The sequence below is a fragment of the Bos indicus x Bos taurus genome, chromosome 21 (genome assembly GCF_003369695.1).
Source record: "Bos indicus x Bos taurus breed Angus x Brahman F1 hybrid chromosome 21, Bos_hybrid_MaternalHap_v2.0, whole genome shotgun sequence".
NCBI lineage: Eukaryota > Metazoa > Chordata > Mammalia > Artiodactyla > Bovidae > Bos > Bos indicus x Bos taurus.
Window position 1 is genome coordinate 30,465,937 of NC_040096.1, and position 24,279 is coordinate 30,490,215.

Below are 24,279 nucleotides of genomic sequence, written 5' to 3' on the forward strand. Positions count from 1 at the left end.
CTACGATTCATGGGGTCGCAAAGAGTCAGACACGACTGAGCGACTGATCTGATCTGATTTTTTTTTAAAAAAAAAAAAGCAGAAATAACCAAAAGGGACTTGCAGACATGACTGAGATCTTGAGATGAGTTTACACTGGATGATCTGAGACAGCCCTGAATGTTATCATAAGTGTCCTTATAAGAGGGAGGCACAGGAAAATACCACTATAAAAAAAGGGGCTGGGTAAGGGACCAGGGAGGAAGAGTAGAGCAATGTGGCCATGGGCCGAGGAATGCTGGCAGCTTCCAGGAGTTGGCAGAGGCCAGCGAAGTGTTCTCTCCTGGAGCCTCCAGAAGGAACCAGCCCACTGACACCTTGACTTTAGCCCAGTGAGACTGATTTGGACCTCTGGTCTCCAGAACTCTAAGAGAATGAATTCATGTTGTTATAACCCACCGAGTTTATGGTAATTGTTAACAGCAGCCAGAGCAAACAAATACAGCTGGTCTCCAACAAGCTATCGCTCTTAGAATCATAGGCTTTGCAAGACTACTTTTTGTTACAGTCCATATTTCAACAGGCATTGAAGTTTGGACCATCATGTCTAAAGTTAAAATATATTTACTGTTGATATAATGACTTGGGAAAGAAGTGTCATCAGAAAGGCCCTCTCCAAATCATCCTATATATTTAATATGGATAATGAGTTCACCAATTCTAAAGTCACCAGAACAAACATTTAATAAAATGTGCACTGCCTCATGTTTAAAAACAACTGGACTATATGATGATCTTTTACTTTTATCTAGTTTGTTTCACTTTTTCTATTTCATATTCAGTGCTCCCATTTCACTTAGTTTGTTTTCCAATTTCCCCATCTCTTCCTTTTTTTTTTTTTTTATGTTCTTTCTCAAGCCTTTACCAAGCGCAGTAGAAAAGCTTTTGTATACATATATATATAATATGCATAATATATACCCTACAGAACTTAACGGATTTTTGCCTAACTAAAAAATTTAAGACATTTTGATTCCACATTTGACTTAGTATGAACAGAATGCTAGATTTCTAATAAAAGTAAATTGATATGCAACAGTTCACTGTATAGCACAGGGAACTACAGTCAATATCTCATAATAACCTATAATGGAAAATAATTTCAAAAGTAATATACGTGTTTCTGTGTAGCTGAATCACCATGCTGTGCACCTGAAATGCCGTAAGGTATAGTTAAACCTGAATACAATACATAAAGTGAGGAAAAAAGAAAAATATATAAACTGGGCTTTCATATGGGAAAGACTGAAGGCAGAAGGAGAAGGGGACGACAGAGGATGAGATGGCTGGATGGCATCACCGACTCGATGGACACGAGTTTGAGTGAGCTCCAGGGTTGGTGATGGACAGGGAGGCCTGGAGTGCTGCAATCCATGGGGTTGCAAAGAGTCGGACACGACTGAGCGACTGAACTGAACTGATGGGGGGAAAAAATGTGCACTGCCTCCAAAAAAAAAAAGAATCAAAGTGAAAATAATCTCATCGTAGAATTTCCAGGCAGGTACAGCTCTACTGGCTCCCTGCTGCCCATAGGACAGACACTACCCCATCACTTCACCCTGGGCCTCCTGGCCTCTTCAGCAACTCTTCAGTCATCACCTCCGCTCAGCACCCTCCGCTCCCAGCGCATGAACTGGTGAACTCATGAGACCCTGCTCTACCTTCCACACCTTTGCAAAGGTGTCTCTGCACTTGCTCTTTCCTTTGGCAGGTCCCACCTGACACTTCAAGTCCCAAGTTAAAACTCATCCTCCACGGCACATCCTTGCCCTCCCAAACATCTCCCCCGCCACCCACTCAGTGCCCCTAGGGAGGTTCATGCTAGGAGGACATGCCAGGTTCAGCCTTCAACTGCAGCCTCCAGTGCTTTGTGACAGGACTCCTTACCTGCTGTCTGTCTCCCCGGAGGACTGTAAGTACCTCAAAGGCAGGGAGGGACCACCTCTTATCCAAGGGAGCATGCATGCCACACAGGAAGAGGGGAGAAGAAAACACAAAGATGACTGGAGAGTGGGGGTACCCAGCCAGGGGCAGCCTTCAGAGCGGTGTTTCTCAAACTGTGGGTGGCAACCCATTAGCAGGTCAGGAGACTGAATTAAAGAGCCATAAAATCAATTTTGAGGGTCATGATGAGAACTGTTTTAATACACTGGAAGAAAAAACCTTAGCCTTACTAGATGTAATAGTTAAAATTTTATGAAATGTCTGTTTTGTGTGCTTACAAACACTATGCAGTTATGTATGAATAGATATTATTTGCTGTGGATTCCCAATCAAAAAGGTAAATAACGCTTCCTTAGAGAGAAAGCCCTTCCCAGGAGGCCAAATAGAAAATACAGCACCCGAGGAACTGCAGTGCCCAGCAGGAGGGTATGTGCCACCCACACATGTGTTCGGGGCTGAGGGCAGAAAAACCCTGAGGAGCAGGAACAGAGGCTGTTTCTGGGCCGGGAAGGGTACTGAGCCTTTCACTTACTCATCATTCCTTCCTCCAGCAGGCTGCAGACACCTGACACACACAAGGGCCCGTGTGCAGAGCTGGGGATACACACGCCAGGACAGACGGGTCCCTGCCCCTGGAGCTCCCAGCCCCCACCTGGGAGGTGGCCACAGACAAGAACGCAGAGAAACAGAATAATTATAAGTGGAAGTAAGGCTGTGAACAAGAAGCACAGGGGTGAGTAGAACGAGGCTCCTATGAAGGGTGACCAGGAGTCACTAGGAGGAGGGAGTCCTCCCAGCAAAAAGTCAGCCTGAGGCAGGGCCTGTAGGGAAGACAGCGTGTTTCCAGAACTGAAAGAGGCCAAGCAGGTGGGGAGGGGTGGGGGCGGGCGGGGAGGAGGCGGAAGGGGGAGATGAGCCCTATGGCCCTCGAGGCCACGTTCAGCAGTATGGCCTGCAGCCTAAGGCGAGGAGACTCTTCCTGCAAACCTTGAACTAGTGGTGAGAACTGACTGAGATCACTGAGAGTAGGGTTCCTGCCACAGGTGGGCCCAGGCCCTGCAGAGGGTAACAGGAGCTGGCAGCTTCCCCTTCCCAGCCCCCAATTCTAAATACCATGGCAGACGTGGGCCAATCTTGTCCTCCCTTGGTGGCCCTGAATAAGGCACCTAAGTTCTCTGTTTCCCATGTCAAGGAGGATGACCACACATCCCAGCCAGGGTTATATGCCACAGCCATGGCTCCTCTCACAATTGCAGCGATTTTCAGAGTGGTGTCACACAACCGTGCCCCTTCTGACGTGTGGGTTCCTGGAAGTGCGTGGCCAGTGGAGGTGGCGAGGACAGCTGGGACAGAGGTGCTGAGCGTGAACCCCACTCCCAGGAGATGTCAGCAAGGACTGGGCGCTGATGCAGCAGGGCGCAGACAGCCCGACCAGCTTGTGCAATCACTGAAATTCCACCGGCCAAGGAGTTGGCCACCCTCCTCCACACTCGCCTCTCTGGGAGGCCAGGCTTTAAATCATCAGTGTGGGGCAGCAGTATGGTGACTAAATTCTTTCTTGGTATAAACATAGCTCAGCTTTATAGGGAAAACCACAGATGAATACCACGTTACAGCTACTGGGCATGAATGACTTCCCCAAATTCACCAATCATCCCCTTGCTTTAGGCCCTCTGCTACAGACAGGGTGAGCCACCAGCCATGGTCCTAGCTAACCAAACCAGAACAGTCTCCTGAGAGCACCAGCCATTCACGGGAACAACTGTATCTACCTGGCCTGAGGGCTCAAGAGGGGAGCAAAAAACAAAGGGTCAGAGCAGGGCTAGCGGCAGGGCCAGCTGAAGACCCATCAGAGGCAAGACTGGAGGGATAAGGACGCTTTCTTAGCCAACCCAGTCTCCACACCCATCCTCCAGATAGACACCCTCTCCACTGATGGATAATAAAGACCCACATCACTTACTGGCTCAGCGGGGGCAGGGTAACGACAGTGGCAGCAATACCAGCAGCACTGGATCAGGTAAGCACTCTCCACTGAGCACTTACACTGAGTCAGACACTCAGCCAGGCAGTTCTTACTAATAACCTTCACCTTCACACCCAACCAATAGGGAAGGGTATTCACACACACACACAAACACACACACGCCAATTTACTAATGGAGAATATAAGACTCAGAGAACTTAAAAAACTGGCTCAACATCACACAGCTAATGAGTAGCAGAGCTGTGATTCCAAAACCCAGGCTGATTACAAAGAGCACGAGCCGCAGCAAGACCCGACTCCTGCCACTCACTCGTGTGTCAGGCACGGCTGAGCTCCTGGATGGACACCCAGTCCAGACCCACAGAACCACAGGGCCGTGCTCACCGTCATCACATAACCTGTAGCATGGCTGCAGCCCAAGCACCTCCCACGCATACCCACCTCACTCGAATTCTGCACAGCTCCAGGGCACACAGTCACACTCCCACCGCCGAGCATGCACACTCACACAAGGATCAGCTAGAACTACACACAAGAGCCAATTCTTCTACCTGAAGTGATCTGGACTGTTAGTAGATTAATGAAAACCCTGGTTAAAGCAGGAAACCATTTACCAGTAACTTAGACACATGGACCGGTGAAGGCACACAGAAGCGTGCACTGGCGTGCCAGCCCCCTAAGGGAGGCCGGCCAAGGCTTCCTCCTGAGTCTGGGGCTACTGACCATGGCTCCCTGGTATCTTTCCTGGATAAATCACACCCATAAGACATTATCTGACTTTTCTAAATTTGTTCTGCTTCTTTTTAAAAAGTAGTTTAGGGACTTAAAGTTGAAAAACAATCTAAGCATAGAATCTTTATAGGTTTTGAACAATTTTTTTTCTCCTATCTTTCACAACTGTGTCACCCACATCCTGGCTATTTTTTAGTGACTCACCTTTATCAAATTTCCCCCAAGCATTTAACTTGCTTTTTCACAGAAAAAGCAACTGATTTTAACATGTTATGGGTTTACTAAGTATTTCACTCAATTATATAATTACAGTAACATGTACAACTAGTTAGCATTAACTAGTTAGGAACAAAGTCAGCCAGCTCTTGGTAAGTTTGCAGCTGGCTGGTGGGAGTAGGGGCACAGAGTGCCCTGCAGTAGCCCTTAATCTCCTGCAGTCATTGAGGACCACGGCTCTATAGAGACAATTTAAAATACCAGGTAAACAGGGCAGCTGGTGGAAGCTGGTTAGGAGAGTTTCAACTGTATTGATAAACAGAATAAAAACACAGCAGACAAGCATTCAATTATCCCTTAAGCCCTGATGACACTCTAAAATACCATTTAAATTTATATAAAATATATGTAATTTTTAAGCCATTAGTTTATAATACAGAAATTTGTTTTAATATTTCTATGGTCATTAAAACCTCTCAAAAAAACAAACAAAAAAATCTCTGTGCATCTAAAGCATTTTACTGGATATTTAAACCTTTTTTAAGCATGCTGCAAACAAAAAAAGAAAACAAAAACCATAAACACCTAAGATCCATATGCCAATCAACAAACATCAGGGTTTTTACAGAAAGTGGCCCCCTGGACCACCATGGAGAATGGCTTTGCCATGGGCTGTGTCCCCCCAACAAAGGCAGCAACTAACCCTCATCCAGTACTTAGTGAGGGTCAGGTGCTGCTCAAAGTAGTTTATATGCATTAAATTACCACCACTATCATGCTGATCTCCCAGAGTAAGTGTGATTATTACCCCCATCTTACAAATGAACGTTAAGTAATCTGCCCAAGTTATGCAGCTTCAAGTCATAGAGCTGGGAACTGAACTTGGCTGCCTGGTTCTTAATCACTGGGCTATGGTGGGAAGGCACAGCTGATAGAAGATAACTCCTAGTGTGACCTTCAATCCTGAATGTGAACTGTCGTTGTTAAGGCAAAGGTGACACGTGCTCACTTGCTTAGGGGAAACACACTCCGTAATCAGAAAGCCCCCAGTGTTACGAGTCTGTCTCCCCATTCCATTATCTAACTTTGAGGGCAGATGGAACTAGTCAGGCATGAAAATCTGGCACATCAATCATTTCCTAACTATGTTCTTACAACAAGAGGTGGAAGGAACACTGGGCTCCAATCAAGGCACCACGGTGCCTTTCAGATCTTCCACACACTTGCTATGTGTCTTGAGCAAGTCACCTTACTGACAGGGACAGAGAAAAGGGAAACAGTAGGTGATTGAATAGTTAATTCCAATAAGGGACAGTAATTAAAGAAAAAAGTATGGGAGATTCCTGTAAGTTAATGATCACTCAAGAAAACAGGTCTGCCTAGCAACAAAACCATGGAACAGAAGCGTAAGACACACCGCAAACAATATGTCTATGGTGGAATGAGACCCACATCCTACCCAGTGATGTCAGTAAGCTGCTGCTGCTGCTGCTAAGTCGCTTCAGTCGTGTCCGACTCTGTGAGACCCCTTAGACGGCAGCCCACCAGGTTTCTCCCGTCCCTGGGATTCTCCAGGCAAGAACACTGGAGTGGGTTGTCAGTAAGCTAATGACCCCTAAACATGCTCTCTGCACACATAAAAAACAATAATTTGGGTAAGGTGACATTTCAAAGTGAAAGACCCTCATTAAACTGAGATTTGAAATCATTTTTCCATAGCACCATGACAGTCCTGGATGGGCCATCCAGGGCCAAAAACTCCCCCACCCAACATGTTGGGAGAGTTAAAGACTCAAAGAATGAGGAAGAAGGTGGTCTTATTCCCCTCCCCTCTTTTTCTCTGATTATACAACTGCAGCCCACTAAGTTCTTGGGGTGGCACCCTCTTGCCTGCCTGCGTGTAAATCTCATGAGCATCCTGTTCCAATAAATCACTTCTTCTCTATCACTTTGCCTCTCAATGAATTCTTTCTGTCCTGAGACGTAAAGAACCGAGCTCCTCAGAGCCCCTGAGACACTTTTCTGAGGTTTCTTTACCTCTCTTAAGTGCCAACTTTTTAACATGTAAAATAAAGGGGTCATCTCTTGGCGACTTTCTAACCTTTTTAGGAAAGTAGAACCCTTTCTTTGGTCCAACAGGTTGAGGTCAGTGAGAGCAGTGCTGCTCTAGCTGCAGGCATCCAGGCAGAGAGCCCCGCCTTGCCTCCTCCCTCCCACCTTCCCCTCAGTGCTGGCTGGCGAGGGACTGAATCAGAGGAGATGGGGCACACCAGGCAGAAGGACACACCCTGAGTGATGGTCCTGGGTGAAGAGCAAAGCACAGAATGGCCAGAAAATAGCAGTTCAAGGAGTGAGAACTTGGGGAAACAGTGACTGAAGGAACAAGCCACTTCTTGGATCCATAAGTGAGGGGAGGACACAGGGCATGCCGCTACCCCCAATACTGGAGAGACAGGCCGATACAGGGAGTCACAGCTTACTGGAGCAGAAACTCAACTAGGGAACCAGTGCCAGGGGAGGAAAACTCACTGTAACTGCTGGCTTGCTGGAGGCTCAGTACAGACACCTCTGTGAGTTAAAAACTCCAGGGGACCCAGTCACAAGGGAGCTCACGGTATTGTGAGACTTACCTCCAGGGCTAAACAACGTTCCCACAGTGAATAGCAGAGAAAAATCCCCTCTGATTTCTGGCAGGGAGAGGGGAAAAGGAATAATTTTTAAATATTCCAGAGCTCTCTGCTCTTAACAAGGCCTGCCTTCCAGGAAAACTATTAACCAGAGCCTAACCTGGGTATTACTGGAGCCCAAATGACCTGTGGGAAGGGAAATACCCAACTCTAGCCCATTCTAGCCATCCTGCCCCATCTAAGGGGGAATAAAAATACTGAGAAACGCTTGTGAAGTTCACACTGCAGAGGCACAGGCTCACTAAGAGCCTGAGCCCTAATCACAGGACTATACAACACTTCCTCACCTCCCACACCTCATCACCATATTACTAAACGCCTATTTACAGCAGTTCCTTCAACCCAGAACACTATGTTCAGCTACAAGGCAAAACTGCAAAGCATATCGAAAGGCAAAAAAACTCCACAGTTTGAAGAGATAAACAAGCATCAGAACCAGACATAGCTGGGACGCTGGAGTATCAGACTGGGGATTTACAACTATAATTAATATGCTCAGGGCTCTGATGGATAAGACAGCATGCAAGAACAGCCAGCCAGGGCTTCCCTAGTGGTCCAGTGGATAAGAATCTGACTTGCCACGCAGGGACACCAGTGTGATCCCTGATCTGGGAAGATTCCCACATGCCACGGGGCAACTAAGCCCATGCCCCACAACTACTGAGCATGGAAGCCACAGTACTATGCCCGAGTGCCACGGCTACTGAAGCCTGCACACCCTACAGCCTATGCTCTGCAACAAGAGAAGCCACTGAAATGAGGAGCCCGAGGACCACAACAAACAGCACCCGCTCACCACAACTACATAAAGCCCGCACACAGCAACGAAGACCCACCACAGCCAAGACTCAAAACCAATGAAAAAGAACAGACAGCGTAAGCCAAGATAGAGATTCTAAAAAAAGAACAAAAAATAAATTCTAGAGGCAAAAACACTGCAAAAAAACGAAGAATGTCTTTGATGGGCTTATGAATAAACCGGACACAGTTAAACTGAGTATACAGATATCCCGATAGAATCCCCCAAAACTAAAAGGCAAAGAGAACAAAGGCTGGGAAAAAAAAGAAAAAGGAAGAGAGCACCCATGGGGCAACCACAAAGGGTATAACACACACACAATGGGCATCCAGAAGCAGAAGAAAGAGAGGGGAAAAGAAGAAGTACTTGGCACGATAAATGCCAAAAAGCCCAGGGCATGGCACACCATTTTCAAATTACAGAAAATCAAAGATAAAAAACTCTGGAAGAAGCAAAGGAAAAGAACTTCCTCACCTATAGAAGAACAAAGACAATTACATGTGACCTCTCCTCAGAAACTCTGCAAATAAAAACAGACTGAAATATTTAAAGTGTCGGGAGAAAAAAAATTATCCCACCAATCGAGAACTCTGTAAAGTGTGAAATTATCCTTCAAAAGTGAAGAAGAATTTTTTAAAAAGACTTTCTCAGGCAAAAAAAAAATTTTTGAGGGAATCTATTGCTAGTAGATTTGGCTTGCAAGAAACACTAAGTTCTTTAGAAAGAAGAAAAATAATATAGGTGAGAAACTCAGATTCAACATAAAGGAAGAGTACTGAAGAAGGAATAAATAAAATAAAAACATTTTCCTATTTTCCTTATTCTAATTGATCTGATAACAGTCTATTCAAAATAATAATACTAGGAATGTACACTTATGTATATCTGTTATGCGTATGTTCAGTTCAGTTGCTCAGTCATGTCCGACTCTTTGAAACCCCATTGACTGCAGCATGCCAGGCTTCTCTGTCCATCATCACCTCCCAGAGCTTCCTCACACTCATGTCCATCGAGTTGGTGATGCCATCCAACCATCTCATCCTCTGTTGTCCCCTTCTCCTCCCACCTTCAATGTTTCCCAGCATCAGGGTCTTTTCAAATGAGTCAGTTCTTCACATCAGGTGGCCAAAGTATTGGAGTTTCAGCTTCAGCATCAGTCCTTCCAATGAGCATTCAGGACTGACTTCCTTTAGAATGGACTGGTTGGATCTCCTTGCAGTCCAAGGGACTCTCAAGCATCTCCTCCAACACCACAGTTCAAAAACATCAATTCTTTGGCGCTCAGATTTCTTTATAGTCCAACTCTCACATCTGTACATGACTACTGGAAAAACCATAGCTTTAACTAGATGGACCTTTGTTGGCAAAGTAATGTCTCTGCTTTTTAACATGCTGTCTAGGTTGCTCACAGCTTTTCTTCCAAGGAGCAAGCACTTTTAATTTCATGGCGGAAGTCACCATCTACAGTGATTTTGGAGCCCAAGAAAACAGTCTCGCTGTTTCCATTGTTTCCCCATTTTTTGCCATGTATATGTTATGCTTATATATGTTTTACATATGTATAAACTTATTATGCATATATTGTGGATGCTTATGTATATATTTTTGTATATATGTGCTATTTATGCTTCATATATAAGTGAAATGAATAATAGCAATAATATAAGGAACTAGAGTGGATAATTAGGATTATTTTGTTGTTATAACATACTCACACAACCTGTAAAGTGGAATAGTGTTATTTCAAAGTGGACTTGAATTCATTGTAAACATATATTGGAAACCCTAGGGTAACCACTAAAAAGGTAAAAAAAAAAAACAGAAAGAAGTATAACTGATGTGCCAAGAAAGGAAAGAAAATGGAACCATAAAAAATGTTCAATTAAACTACAAAAGGCAGTAAGGAAGTGGAAGACAAAAATAGCAACAAAGAACAAGGATAACAAATGTTAACAGAAAACACCCTAATGAATGCAGTATACATTAATCCAACTAAATCAATAATCACTTTGAATGTCAATGGTGTAAATGTATCAATTAAAAGACTCAAATTGCCAGAACTGATCAAAAATCAGCTCACAACTATATGTTATCTGCAAGAAATCCGCCTTAAAATAAAGATGCAAATAGATTAAAGTAAATAGAGAAAAATATATTGCGCTAACATTAACCAAAAGAAAGTGGGAGAGCTATATTAAATTCAGAGAGAGTGGACTTCAAAGTAAGGGAAGTTATCAGGGATAAAGAAGGCCAGGACATGATGATAAAGGGGTCAATTATTCAAGAAGACATAAAATTCTTAATGTGTATGCACCTAACAACAGAGCATTTAAAGTATGTGAGGCAAAAACTGATAGCCCTGAAAGGAGAAATAAATGAATCCACCAACACAGACGGAGTCTTAAGTACCCCTCTATCTGACAGACAAATCCACCAGGCAAAAATCAGTAAGGACACAGGTGAACTCAACAACACCATTCATCACTTGTATAAATGACATCTACAAATCACTTCATCCAGCAAGAGCAGAAAATACATTTTCCTCATATGGAACACTCATCAGGACAGATTACATTCTGGGCCATAAAATACACATTAACAAATTTAAAGAACAGAAATCATACAATGTCTGCTTTTAAACCAAAGTAGAATTAAACCAGAAATCAGTAACAGAAAGGTATCAACAACAAGAAAATCAAGTATGTGGAGATTAAACAACACATATTCAATTGACATGTGAGTCAAAGAAGACATCTCAATACAAGTTTTAAAATATTTTTAACAAATGAACACATAAATTATCAAAATTTGCACAATGCAGCAAAACCAGTGCTTAGAGGGAAATTTATAGCACTGGATGTATATAATAGAAAAGATGAAAGATCTAAAATCAGTAATCTAAGTTTCTACCTTAGGACACTAGAAAAAGAAGAGAAAATTAAATCCAAAGTAAGCAGAAGAAAATAAATAATAAGAATTAGAGCAGAAATCAATAAAATTGAAAACAGGAAATCAATACAGAAAAAAATGAAAACAAAGCTGGTTCTTTGAAGAGATCAACTGGTGTGGTAAGTCTCTAGCTGGGCTAACTAAGGAAAAAAGAGATGATGCTAATTACAAATACCAGAGATCAAAGAGGGAAAATAACCACGGATTCTTTGGAAACTAAAAGAATAAGCAAGAAATACAATAAAAAAAACTCAATTCCCATAAATTTGATAACTTAGATGAAATGGACCAATTCCTTGAGAGGCACAATCTGCCAAAACTCACATGAGAAGAAATAAATGATCTGAATAGGATATACATGCTCTTTAAATGGAATAAATAATCTTCCAAAACAGAAAGCACAGGTGCAAATGGGTTCACTGGTAAATTCTACTAAACATTTAAGAAAGAAATTATATTAATTATCCACAGTCTCTTTGAGAGGATAGAAGCAGAAAGAATACTTCCTAACTCATTCTATGAGGCCAGTATTCCCCTACTAAAGACAGTATAAGAAAAGAAACTACAGACCAATGTCTCTCATGAACACAGATATAAAAATCCTCAACAAAATATTAGCATATCAAATTCAACAATGTATAAAAAGAACTATACTTCACAACGAACTAAGATTTATCCCAGGTAAGCAAGACTCATTCAACATTCAAAATCAATTAACATAATTCATCATATCACAGACTAGAAAAGGAAAACCACATAATCGTATCAATTCACACAGAAAATGCGTCTGACAAAATCCAACACCCATTCATGATAAAAACTCTCAATAAACTAGGAATAGAGGGAACTTTCTCAACTTGATAAAGACCATCTACAAAAAATCCTAAAATTAACATCCTATTTAATGGCCAGAAACCTGAAGCATTTTCACTAAGACCAGGCTAAGGCTGAGTGAGCATGTGCCAAGTTGTGTCCGACTCTTTGCGACCCCATGGACTGTAGCCCACCAGGCTCCTCTGTCCATGGGATTCTCCATGCAGGATTACTGGAGTGGGTTGCCATTTCCTCCTCCAGGGTATCTTTCCGACCCGGGTATTGAACCTGGGTCTCCTGTGTTACTTGCATTACAGGCAGATTCTTTACCACTTGAGCCACTGGGGAAGCCCCGACTAAGACCATGTACCAGGCAAAGATGCCTCCTCCCACCACTCCTTTTCAGCTCTGTACTGCAAATCTTGCTAATGCAATAAGGCAAAGAAAAGAAAGTACTGGTAAGGAAGTAAAGATATTGGTAAGGAAGACATAAAACTGTTCGTAGATGACACAACCATCTATGTAGAAAATCTGAAAAGATTAACCAAAACATTCTTGGGACTAGTAAGTGATTATATCAAGGTTGCACAATATGAGATTAACATATAAAATTCAATTGTTTTCCTACATACCAACAATGAACAAATGGAATTTGAAATTAACAATACAGTATCATTTACATTAGCACCAAGAAAGTAAAATACTTAGGTATATAAATCTAACAAAATGTACATATAAGATCTATATATAAGGAAAACTACAAAACTCTGATGAATGAAATCAAAGAAGAACAAAATAAATGGAGAAATATTCCACACTCATGGTAAGAAAGCCTCAGTATTGTCAGTTCTTCCCAATTTTATCTACAGATTCAATGTGTGCATGCATGCCAAGTCACTTCAGTTGTGTCTGACTCTTGGCGACCCTATGGGTCATAGCCCACCAGGCTCCTCTGTCCTTGGGATTCTCCAGGCAAGAATACTGGAGTGGGTCCCAGTGCCCTCTTAGAGGGGATCTTCTCACCCAGCGTGTTGAACCCACGCTTCTTCCATCTCCTGCACTGGCAGGTGGGTTCTTTACCACTAGCACCACCTGGGAAGCAATGCAATCCCAGTCAAAATCCTGGCAAGTTATTTTGTGATTATCGACAAAATGATTCTAACGTTTATATGGAGAGGGAAAAGACTTAGACTATCCAACGCAATAACTGAAGGAGAATAAAGCTGGAAGACTGACACTATTCTACTTTGAGACCTACTATAAAGCTGAAGAATTGATGCTTTTGAACTGTGGTGCTGGAGAAGACTCTTGAGAGTCCCTTGGACTGCAAGGAGATCCAACCAGTCCATTCTGAAGGAGATCAGCCCTGGGATTTCTTTGGAGGGAATGATGCTGAAGCTGAAACTCCAGTACTTTGGCCACCTCATGCGAAGAGTTGACTCATTGGAAAAGACTCTGATGCTGGGAGGGATTGGGGGCGGGAAGAGAAGGGGACGACAGAGGATGAGACGGCTGGATGGCATCACTGACTCGATGGACGTGAGTCTCAGTGAACTCCGGGAGTTGGTTATGGACAGGGAGGCCTGGCGTGCTGCGCTTCATGGGGTTGCAAAGAGTCGGACACGACTGAGCGACCAAACTGAACTGAACTGATAAAGCTATGGTAATCAAGACAGTGTGGTACTGGCAAAAGAAAAGACAAATACATTAATAGAACATAAGAGAGAATCCAGAAATAGAACCGCATAAATACAATCAACTGATCACTGGCAAAGAAGCAAAGACAATGCAACGGAGCAAAGACTACCTCTTCAACAAACAGTGCTGGAGCAACTAGACTCTCACCTGCAAAAGAAAGAACCAGACACAGAGACCATATATGCTTCACAAAAATTGACTCAAAATGGATCACAGATGTAAATGTTAAACTCAAAACTACAGAACTACAAGTTAACATTAACATGGAAGAAACCTACAGAACCTTGGGTATGGTGAAACCTTTTTAGATATAATAACAAAGACATGATCTTGAAAGAAATAATTGATAAGCTGGACTTGATTAAAATTAAAAACTTCTGCTCTGTGAAAGACAATATTGAGAGAATTAGATGATAGTCACAGGCTGGGAAAATATATTTACAAAAGACAAATCTGACAAAGGACTGCTATTCAAAATACACAGAGTCCTTAAAATGCAACAATAAGAAAACAAACAACCCAATCTTAAAAATGGCCAAAGACCTTAACAGACACTCCACCAAAGAAGATAAACAAGCGGCAAATACGCATATGAAAAATGGTCCACCTCATATGTCATCAAGGAAATGACAATTAAACCAACAAGCTACCACTAAACAACTACTGAAACAGCCAGAACCCGGAACGCTGACGACATGAAACGCTGGCAAGGATGTGGAGCAACAGGAACTCTCATTTATTGTTGGTAGAAACGAAGGCAAAGTGGTACGTTTCAGAAGACCGCCTGGCAGTCTCACAAAACTCAACATGCTCTGACCATAGGATCCAACATGTTCCTTGATATTTACTCAAAGAAGCTGAAAAATTATGTCTTCATAAAGCCTGCACACAGATGTTTACAGCAACTATATTCACAGTAGCCCAAAAGTGGAAAGAATCCAAACGCCCATTAACTGAAGGACAAATAAACAAAATGTGGTATACCCACATAACAGAGTATTATTCCACAATAAAGAGAAATGAAATATTGATGAAGTCCTGACACACGCTACAACTTGGATGAAAACCTTAAAAACATTATGCTCAGTGAAAGAAGCAAGATGAGGTACCGTAGGATGTCACTCCTAGGAAATATGCAGCATCAGCAAATCCACTGAGACAAAAAAGTAGATAAGGGCAGGATAGGAAGAAGGTGTTTTGGGGAAACAGGAAGGGATTGCTAATGGGTCCTGGGGTTTCCTTTTGGCATGGTGAAAATTATTCTGAAACTGACTGTGGTGATGCTCATTCAACTCTGCAGCCTGGGAGCCTTGTGACCATAGGCAAGGACTCCTCCTGAGCCAATTGTTGTCTCCATAAAATGTCAACCATATGACCATATGTCAATCACCGAGTATGGTAATACTCAAACAATTAAACCCTGAGTGTGAAAGCATCAGGCACTTAACAGGAGTCCCATACAAGCTAAAAGTATGTGAAAGTACCTTGTGACCAATACCTTCACAAATGCCAGGTGATTTTATAATCTCACATATAAAATTATACATTATCAGAAATAATCCATTTTCAGTTTCACATAATGCTTTCCAAAGACTCACCTGAGCTCCGTCCCCCACTGTTTAAAAGAGAAGTTAATAGAATTCGGAGGCCCTGGGGCGGGCTGATTTGCAGCTTGCTCTCCTACCAGCTCTCCAGGGGCAGCTTCCACAGCTAGGACATTTCTGGCTTTTTCTGCAGAAGCATTTGAGTGCAGGTTAATTAAATCTGAAAGAAAGGCAAACAAGGGTCAGTTATTCAACGATTCCACAGGGAACTTGATATCCTACATAATACACTATCTTGATAAACTATACAAAATTTTACATAATATATATTACAGTATTTTTAAGTGTTTGTTTTTGGTTGCGCTGGGTCTTCGTTGCTGCACGCAGCCTTTCTCTAGTTGGGGTGAGTGGAGGCCACTCTTCGTTGCTGTGCACGGGCTTCTCACTGCGGTAGCTTCTCTGGTTGCAGAGCACAAGCTCTCGGGCGTTCGGGCTTCAGGAGTGTGGTGCACAGGCTTAGTTGCTACAAGGCTCGTGGGATCTTCCCAGACCAAGGATTGAACCTGTGCCTCCTGCACTGGCAGGTGGATTCTTATACACTGTACCATCAGGGAAATCCAATATTACAGAATATTTTTAATGTGTACTACATACAAATACAATCTGTAGATGACTAGGGTGTTCTGTAAACATTTTCATCTAAAGCTGATCCACGTTCCTCAGAGGAAGGTTGTACATACTTCAAACCACCAAGTGTTAACAGCAAAAGCACAGGGAAAATAGCTAGAGCTCATCTCTGCTGTCTTGTAGATCAGTAAACCCAGTATAAAGCTGTGATCATGGTCCACTTACCTATACCAATAAGGAACAATTTCCAGGATAAACTGTTATGTTAAAAAAAAAACTGCAGACCAGATTACACTAATGCCCTTTTCTGTAAGAGGGGAATAGAATATATACATACTTGCTAATTGCAAATAGTGACACTGAAAAAATAAGTTTGTACACAAAGGCCAGCAGTTCAGTAAATTCACAGGCAAATGCATTGATGCTAAAGCCTGATCAAATCCGAAACTATATCTTAAAAATGTAAACATTTGAAATATTTGAGGTTGCAATGATATGCTGTCCAGAATTTGCTTCAAGATAACAATATTTTGTTATTTAACAAATAAATGATATCCACCCCAAACAACATGTTATTTGCTTCCAAATAATAAAATTAACTGGGTAAGTATATCAATGAAACAAAATGAGCCATGAAATACTAATCGTTCAAACTACCTAATAAACATGTGGGTAATATTATGTTATTCTCTCTGCATATGCTTAAAATTTCCCATAATAAAAACTTACTTTTCTAAAGTTCTGGTAAAATGTATCCAATAATAAATATTTTGTATTCTTCCCAACTGTATAATCTCTCTGAGAACATACATGTTTGTAAACAGAGTACATCATGAGAAACGCTGGACTGGAAGAAGCACAAGCTGGAATCAAGATTGCTGGGAGAAATATCAATAACCTCAGATATGCAGATGACACCACCCTTATGGCAGAAAGTGAAGAGGAACTCAAAAGCCTCTTGATGAAAGTGAAAGAGAAGAGTGAAAAAGTTGGCTTAAAGCTCAACATTCAGAAAACAAAGATCATGGCATCTGGTCCCATCACTTCATGGGAAATAGATGGGAAACAGTGGAAACAGTGTCAGACTTTATTTTTTTGAGTTCCAAAATCACTGTGGATGGTGACTGCAGCCATGAAATTAATTTGTAATTAATTTCTTCCAGCTCACTCCTTGGAAGAAAAGTTATGACCAACCTAGATAGCATATTGAAAAGCAGAGACATTACCTTGCCAACAAAGGTTCGTCTAGTCAAGGCTATGGTTTTTCCTGTGGTCATGTATGGATGTGAGAGTTGGACTGTGAAGAAGGCTGAGCGCCAAAGAATTGATGCTTTTGAACTGTGGTGTTGGAGAAGACTCTTGAGAGTCCCTTGGACTGCAAGGAGATCCAACCAGTCCATTCTGAAGGAGATCAGCCCTGGGATTTCTTTGGAAGGAATGATGCTAAAGCTGAAACTCCAGTACTTTGGCCACCTCATGCGAAGAGTTGACTCATTGGAAAAGACTCTGATGCTGGGAAGGATCGGGGGCAGGAGGAGAAGGGGACGACAGAGGATGAGATGGCTGGATGGCATCACTGACTCGATGGATGTGAGTCTCAGTGAACTCCAGGAGATGGTGATGGACAGGGAGGCCTGGCGTGCTGCGATTCATGGGGTCGCAAAGAGTCAGACACGACGGAGTGACTGAACTGAACTGAACTGAACCAGAATTTAACACTGTTTCATGATCATCAATTTGATCCATACTTCCCTGGAATAAAACATCCCTAGATTGGTAATGTCAATCATCACTTTCTGTGGAAACAATCAGAATGGAATGCTGGACAGATATCCAAGAAAACATTTACTTTCTAATCAGATGAGCACACAACCTGAGCTCACTCAGGACAAGTCCCTGTGAAGGTCACTGAGCACAGGAAGACAGAGATGGCAGAGCACAGGAAACACTGGAGTCAGGAGTCCTTGCAAACTGACGCTCCAAGTGAGAACACCTATCGGCGGGCTCGCACTTTGCTGGCAGGTCACTCACTTGACCGTAGTCAGTGTGGGAAGGGCTCCGGAAACACATTGGGAAAAGTAGGCTGGGTGTGACACGAAGTGACTGCTGTGTATCCCTCAGGGGAACTGGGGCCTGGCCAGGAGAGTCAACACCTGGCTCATAGTAGGGTTCTAAGTAGGAAGAGCAAGAATTTGTGTTGGGAGACAGAAGAACTATGGGCTTGGCAATGGACTACAAGATTAAGTCAAGAAGGCCAGAAATTACAAACCACCTGATTCCTGATTCAAATGACGACTGTGTATGAAGCATGAGGTGCTCAGGGGACAACAAACGATCAGACAGAGTTCTTGCCCTAAAGGAGAACACATCTAGGAGAAAGACATAAAATAATAAAATGTTAAGCTCCAAGTCACCACCGAAGGCATGGAGTCCCTGGTATCCAGACCTTCCTCTGGATTTTCCACAGGACAGAAGGAAGGGGTCCTGCCCTCAGCTTCAACGACAGTGGTTCCTCTTTTCACTCTTTTATATCCTGGAGTTCCCCTTGAGATTACATTTGGGGAAAGAAAAAAAGAGTTCCAAAAAACAAACGAAAAAAATCCAAGTTCAAACACCACTAATGGGGTCCAGTCTCCTCCACCTACTTCATCTGTCAGGACATGGAAGACCAGAGTCTCTGCAGCAACAGCTGCATGGCAGTGCAGTGACTGTACCGGGCAGAGGCGGACACCCGACATCTGTGAGCATGTGTCAGTCAGTGGGCACACGGGCACACCTCTTCTTTAGACAAAGGTAAAGTCAACACCCAGGCTTTCCAGAGGCTGGTCTTTCACAGACCCCTCGCAGGCGAAGCATCACAGCTCTAAGCCAAGCCAGGAAATAAGCACAGCACACTGCACCTGTTTCTGCTCGAGCCGAGTCCAGCCCCTTCTTCCTGTGTGGGTCGGCAGCAAGGTGACGCACGGCCCTTCTGCGGGTGAGGCTGTCAAGGGCGCTAGCACAGCCCAGCGCCCATGACCAGGACACCCAGCCCTTGCAGCAGCCCTGGGCTCACGCTGGAAATGCTTCCTGAGGAACTCGGGCCCTGGGGGTGGGGTGCAGAAACAGGACTGGAGCCAGGGAGGATGTTGGCAAAACAGACCATTTCTAAAAGTCATTATCTGACGTGAAAAAGAAGCCATTTCCCAGTTTCAGCTATTATTGTTTTGTCTGGTTTGGGGTTTTTAAAAGACCACGTGGAGGTTTCCTTAATTAAAAGCGGAGCTGCTGGCTTCTCCTCAATACACGTACCAACATTAGCATTCAGGGGACCACTTCAAGGAGGACAGAAACTAGGACAGGACAGTATTTCCTGGCAGCCCCAAGAGATGGACTGGGGTCACAAACATGTGCTTTCCCGTGCAGCTGCAGCGGGGGAAGAGTCTGTGCTTGAAGAGTTTTGGTGTTTAGATCTTTGTGATTTTTGAAAATTTTCAAATGCCTAAATGATACTCCTGAGCAAGTTTTGGACTACAAATTTTACATTCCTGGGTTCTGATTCCAGCAGAGCCTCTATCGTCCCAGTGTGGCCACTCCCAGATCTCCAGGAGTCTTTCCCACTGGACGCAGTCTAACACCGGGGACCCCACACAGGGGAGGCTCCTGCTCACATCTGGTCACCTCCGTGAGTCTTCCCTTCCTCTCCTGCTCCTAGCCCCCCGCCGGCCACCTGAAGAGGGCAGAACAGACAGCCAAGATGCAGCGTCATCCAAGAAATGAGGAAAGAGCTCTGGAGAAAGGCCATTCCCATGTGTGTCAAAGTTACTGCAAAACAGAGCCTGTGGGTCCCCACTGGGAGCTGGAGGAGGTCACTCAGAGTGGGGTTAACCTGAAAAAGCTTTTTTCCCCTTTATCAAAGTGAGTGTAACCCAGCTTGTGGAGGAGTGGTCGGAAGCAGCACAGGCACCTTCCAAGTGAGGGCACAGTGGGCGTCTACCCCCAAAGGAAGCAGAGGCAGCGAGCTGGGGTCTCAGAGGCCCCGGGGTGGACCAGCCCACGTGTCTGGTTAGTGACTTGTCCATCCGCTCTCTCCCCAGCCTCACCAAGGATGTAAATCTTGTGAGAACCGGACCTCTGTCTGATGTACTGATGGCCACATACCCCACAGCAGACTCGATAAACACTGGTAAATGGCTGAAGGAAGAAATGAAGGACGATGGTCGTGGTGTGGAGAAAGGGCCTGCTGCAGGCTGAGGACAGGAGGCAGCGGGCCCTGCCGTTCTCTAAGAATCTGTGCTCACCATCCCTCCTGACTCCCCCCCTCCTGCCACCTCGCCCCTGAGAGACCCCCTGAGTGACATGGGGGGAGCACACCCCAATCCAGGGCTTCTCTCTCTTGCCTTCTCACGCCTCCATGCACTCCTGCGTCATGCCCAGCGCCCCCATCCACCCCCCACACTCACTGACCCCACCCCACCCAAAGCTGGGCTCAGCCCGTCTCCACGGGCACCACGGTCCAGCCCACCGTGGACAGTCTCCTGCGGATCTTCTTCAGGAGGCTCCCATGGGCTCCCTCAGAGATACAGCTGGAATCTAACCCTGCTCGTCGTCTCCCTCCCTGTCACAGCCTGATGTCAGGAATCACAGAAACTCCAATCCAGAAGGAACCTCAGGGAGCATCTTGTTCCCAGGCGGGGAAATGGTGTGTGCCCGAAGTTCCATGCACTTTCTGCACTAGATCAGGCTGCCTCTCAGCCTCGAGGCTGATAATCACCATGACTTACACATCACAACACCACATAGCGTTCTGTAGAATTTTACAAACAGGATTACATAAAAGCACAGCTTCTTTGATGACTTTGGGGAACTGGGACATTAAATGAGTTGGTGGAATTCCTGCAGCTTTGCCAATGTGGGGTCTGCATCCTACCCTATGGTTTCCCTCCCTCCAGTCCCAGCACGTACACAGAGCGCCCAGCACACGCTGGGGGAGGACTGGACGCAGCGGCTACTTCCCTTCCCCTCCCCCGCTCCCACACAAGCCGCCAGCACCACAGCAGTTCCTCTCGCAGCTGTTTCAGAGGAGGAAACGTGCGGTCATCCCTCAAACTGTCCTCACCGTACCGCTTTCTGCAAGAAATACCCCCGAACTCAAACAGGCACTTGGGCACTGAAGCCTCCTGTGATGGTAAGGCCTTCTGTACTCCCGAATTCTCAAGAAGTCTTAAAAAACAAAGTCCTGTTTCCCCTCGCTTGTTCGCCTATTCGTTTAGATGGGAAATGGAGTATACAGAACATGCGGCACGTACATCTGGTAATTGGGTTCTGGCTACCTCTTTCCCAACAGCTCTGCAGGTCAGCAGGTTCTTGATTTTATCTTTGCAAATTATTCCTTTGTGTTGAAACTAGGTCTTTATCTATCCAAACGTGGAAGACATACAGAGAAGCGTCTGAGGCGTGGCATACTTTCAGAGGCCAGGCTGGAGATGAAAGGCGGACAGACCCGATAAAACGGTGACAAAGTCATCCCACTTTATAATATCTGTCTGACTAATATACGGCTGCAAATTTCAATCACACAGATGAACAGATTCTTCCTCTGGAAACATGAACCCTAGAAAACAAATTTAATGTGGGCAATTATGTGACAGTGCCAACTGCCTATCCAAACCCCGTTCCAGCTCTTCCTCACAGACCCTGGTTTTGACGGTGGCCACATGCTCAGCTAGAACACTTGCCTCCTCAAACTCCATTCCAGCGAGGGCTGGTCCTGGGACAGTTCTAGCTAATGAGGCATAAGGCGATAAGAGTTTCCAGGAAAGCTTTCTCCTATTTGATATGGGTGTCACTTCCAAAGGAGGACAGAATGGGTCCCTCAATGGCACTGGTGGAGGGGAGCTTTGCCAACCAGGGACTGCCATCGTGAGACACAAATCTCTACTTGTAAGTCCCTACTAGGTTTTCCATTAATTGCAGCTGAATGGGTCCCTAAGGGATTCAAAATGATAATATCATATATATAGGTATTGTTGTTGTTGGTTTGTTTCTCAGTCATGTCTGACTCTTTGTGATCCCATGGACTGTAGCCCACGTGGCTCCTCTGTCCATGGGATTTCCCAGTAAGAATACTGGAGTGGGTTGCCATTTTTTTTCTCCAGGGGTTCTTCCTGACCCAGGGATCAAACTTACATCTCCCGCACTGCAATCAGATTCTTTACCACTGAGCCACCAGGGAAGCCCACATATATGTACTTACACATGTGTGTACGTTGCTGTTGCTCAGTCGCTCAGTCACGTCCGACTCTTTGTGACCCTATTAACTGCAGCACGCCAGGCTTCCCTGTCCTTCACTATCTCCTGGAGCTTGCTCAAACTCAAGTCCATTGAGTCAATGATGCCATCCAAGCATCTCATCCTCTGTTGACCTCTTCTCCTCCTGCCCTCAGTCTTTCCCACATCAGGATCTTTTCCAATGAGTCAACACTTCACATCAAATGGCCAAAGTTTTGGAGCTTCAGCTTCAAACTTCAGCATCAGTCCTCTCAATGAATATTCAGGGCTGATTTCCTTTAGGATTGATTAGTTTGATCTCCTTGCTGTCCAAGGAACTCTCAAGAGTCTTCTCCAGTACCACAGTTCAAAAGCATCAGTTCTTTGGTGCTCAGCGTCCTTTGACTTCCCTGGTGGCTCAGACGGTAAAGCGTCTGCCTACAACATGGGAGACCTGGGTTCCCCTGGGTTCGATCCCTGGGTTGGGAAGATCCTCTGGAGAAGGAAATGGCAACCCACTCCAGTATTCTTGCCTGGAAAATCCCATGTACAGAGGAGCCTGGTAGACTACAGTCCATGGGGTCGCAAAGAGTCGGACACGACTGAGCGACTAAACTTTCTTTAAACTTTCAGCCTCCTTTATGGTCCAACTTTCACATCCGTACATGACTACTGGAAAAACCATAGCTTTAACTAGATGGACCTTTGTAGGCAAAGTACTGTGTCTGCTTTAGGTTTGTCATAGCTTTTCTCCAAAGAGCAAGCGTCTTCTAATTTCGTGGCTGTAGTCACTGTCCACAGTGATTTTGGAGCCTGAGAAAATAAAGTTTCCATTTTTTCCCCATCTATTTGCCATGAAGTGACAGGACCAGATGCCATGATCTTAGTTTTCTGAATGTTGAGTTTTAAACCAGCTTTTTCACTCTCTTCTTTCACCTTCAAACAAGAGGCTCTTTAGTTCCTCTTTGCTTTCTGCCATTGCTGCTGCTGCTGCTGCTGTTGCTTCAGTCGTGTCGGAATCTGTGCGACCCCACAGACGGCAGCCCACCAGGCTCCCCCGTCCCTGGGATTCTCCAGGCAAGAACGCTGGAATGGGTTGCCATTTCCTTCTCCAATGCATGAAAGTGAAAAGTGAAAGTGAAGTCGCTCAGTTGTGTCCGACTCTTCGGGACCCCATGGACTGCAGCCCACCAGGCTCCTCCGTCCATGGGATTTTCCAGGCAAGAGTACTGGAGTGGGGTGCCATTGCATTAGGGTGGTGTTATCTGCATATCTGAAGTTATTGATATTTCTCCCAGCAATCTTGATTCTAGCTTGTGATTAATCCAGCCCAGCATTTTGCATGATGTACTCTGCATAAAACTTAAATAAGTAAGGTGACAATATATAGTCTTGATGTACTCCTTTACCAATTTTGAACCAGTCCACTGTTCCATGTCCAGTTCTAACTGCTGCTTCTTGACCTACATTTCTCAGGAGGCAGGTTAGGTGGTCTGATACTCCCATCTTTGTAAGAGTTTTCCACAGTTTGTTGTGATCCACACAGTCAAAGGCTTTAGTGTAGTCAATGAAGCAGATGTTTTTTTCTGGAATTCTCTTGCTTTTTCTATGATCCACCGGATGTTGGCAATTTGATCACTGGTTCCTCTGCCTTTTCTAAATCCAGCTTATATATCTGGAAGCTTATATATACTGTTGAAGCCTAGAGCTTGAAGGATTGTGAGCATTACCTTGCTAGCATGTGAAATGAGTGCAACTGTGTGGTAGTCTGAACATTCTTTGGCATTGCCCTTCTTTGAGATTGGAATATAATGTATATTCCAGTGTATATTGGGATTGGAATATAATGTATATTCTAATGTATATTGGGATTGGAATATAATGTATATTCCAATGTATATATATAATGTATATCTTTACACTTAACAACGCAGTTTCCCACCTGATCCACATAAGAGAACTATGGCGGGTGGGGACAGGTGGGGGACAAGGCTA

At 44.3% G+C, this 24,279-nt stretch overlaps 1 protein-coding gene across 2 annotated transcripts in view; it reads right to left on the minus strand.

Annotated features, from left to right (window-relative positions):
• TBC1D2B (TBC1 domain family member 2B) overlaps positions 1–24,279 on the minus strand; it is a 90,109-nt gene that overhangs the window by 40,949 nt on the left and 24,881 nt on the right. For both annotated transcript variants that reach the window (XM_027521828.1, XM_027521827.1), the window contains exon 3: positions 15,463–15,628. In XM_027521828.1, the coding sequence (XP_027377629.1) occupies positions 15,463–15,628 (166 nt within the window). The remainder of the gene's footprint in view (positions 1–15,462; positions 15,629–24,279) is intronic.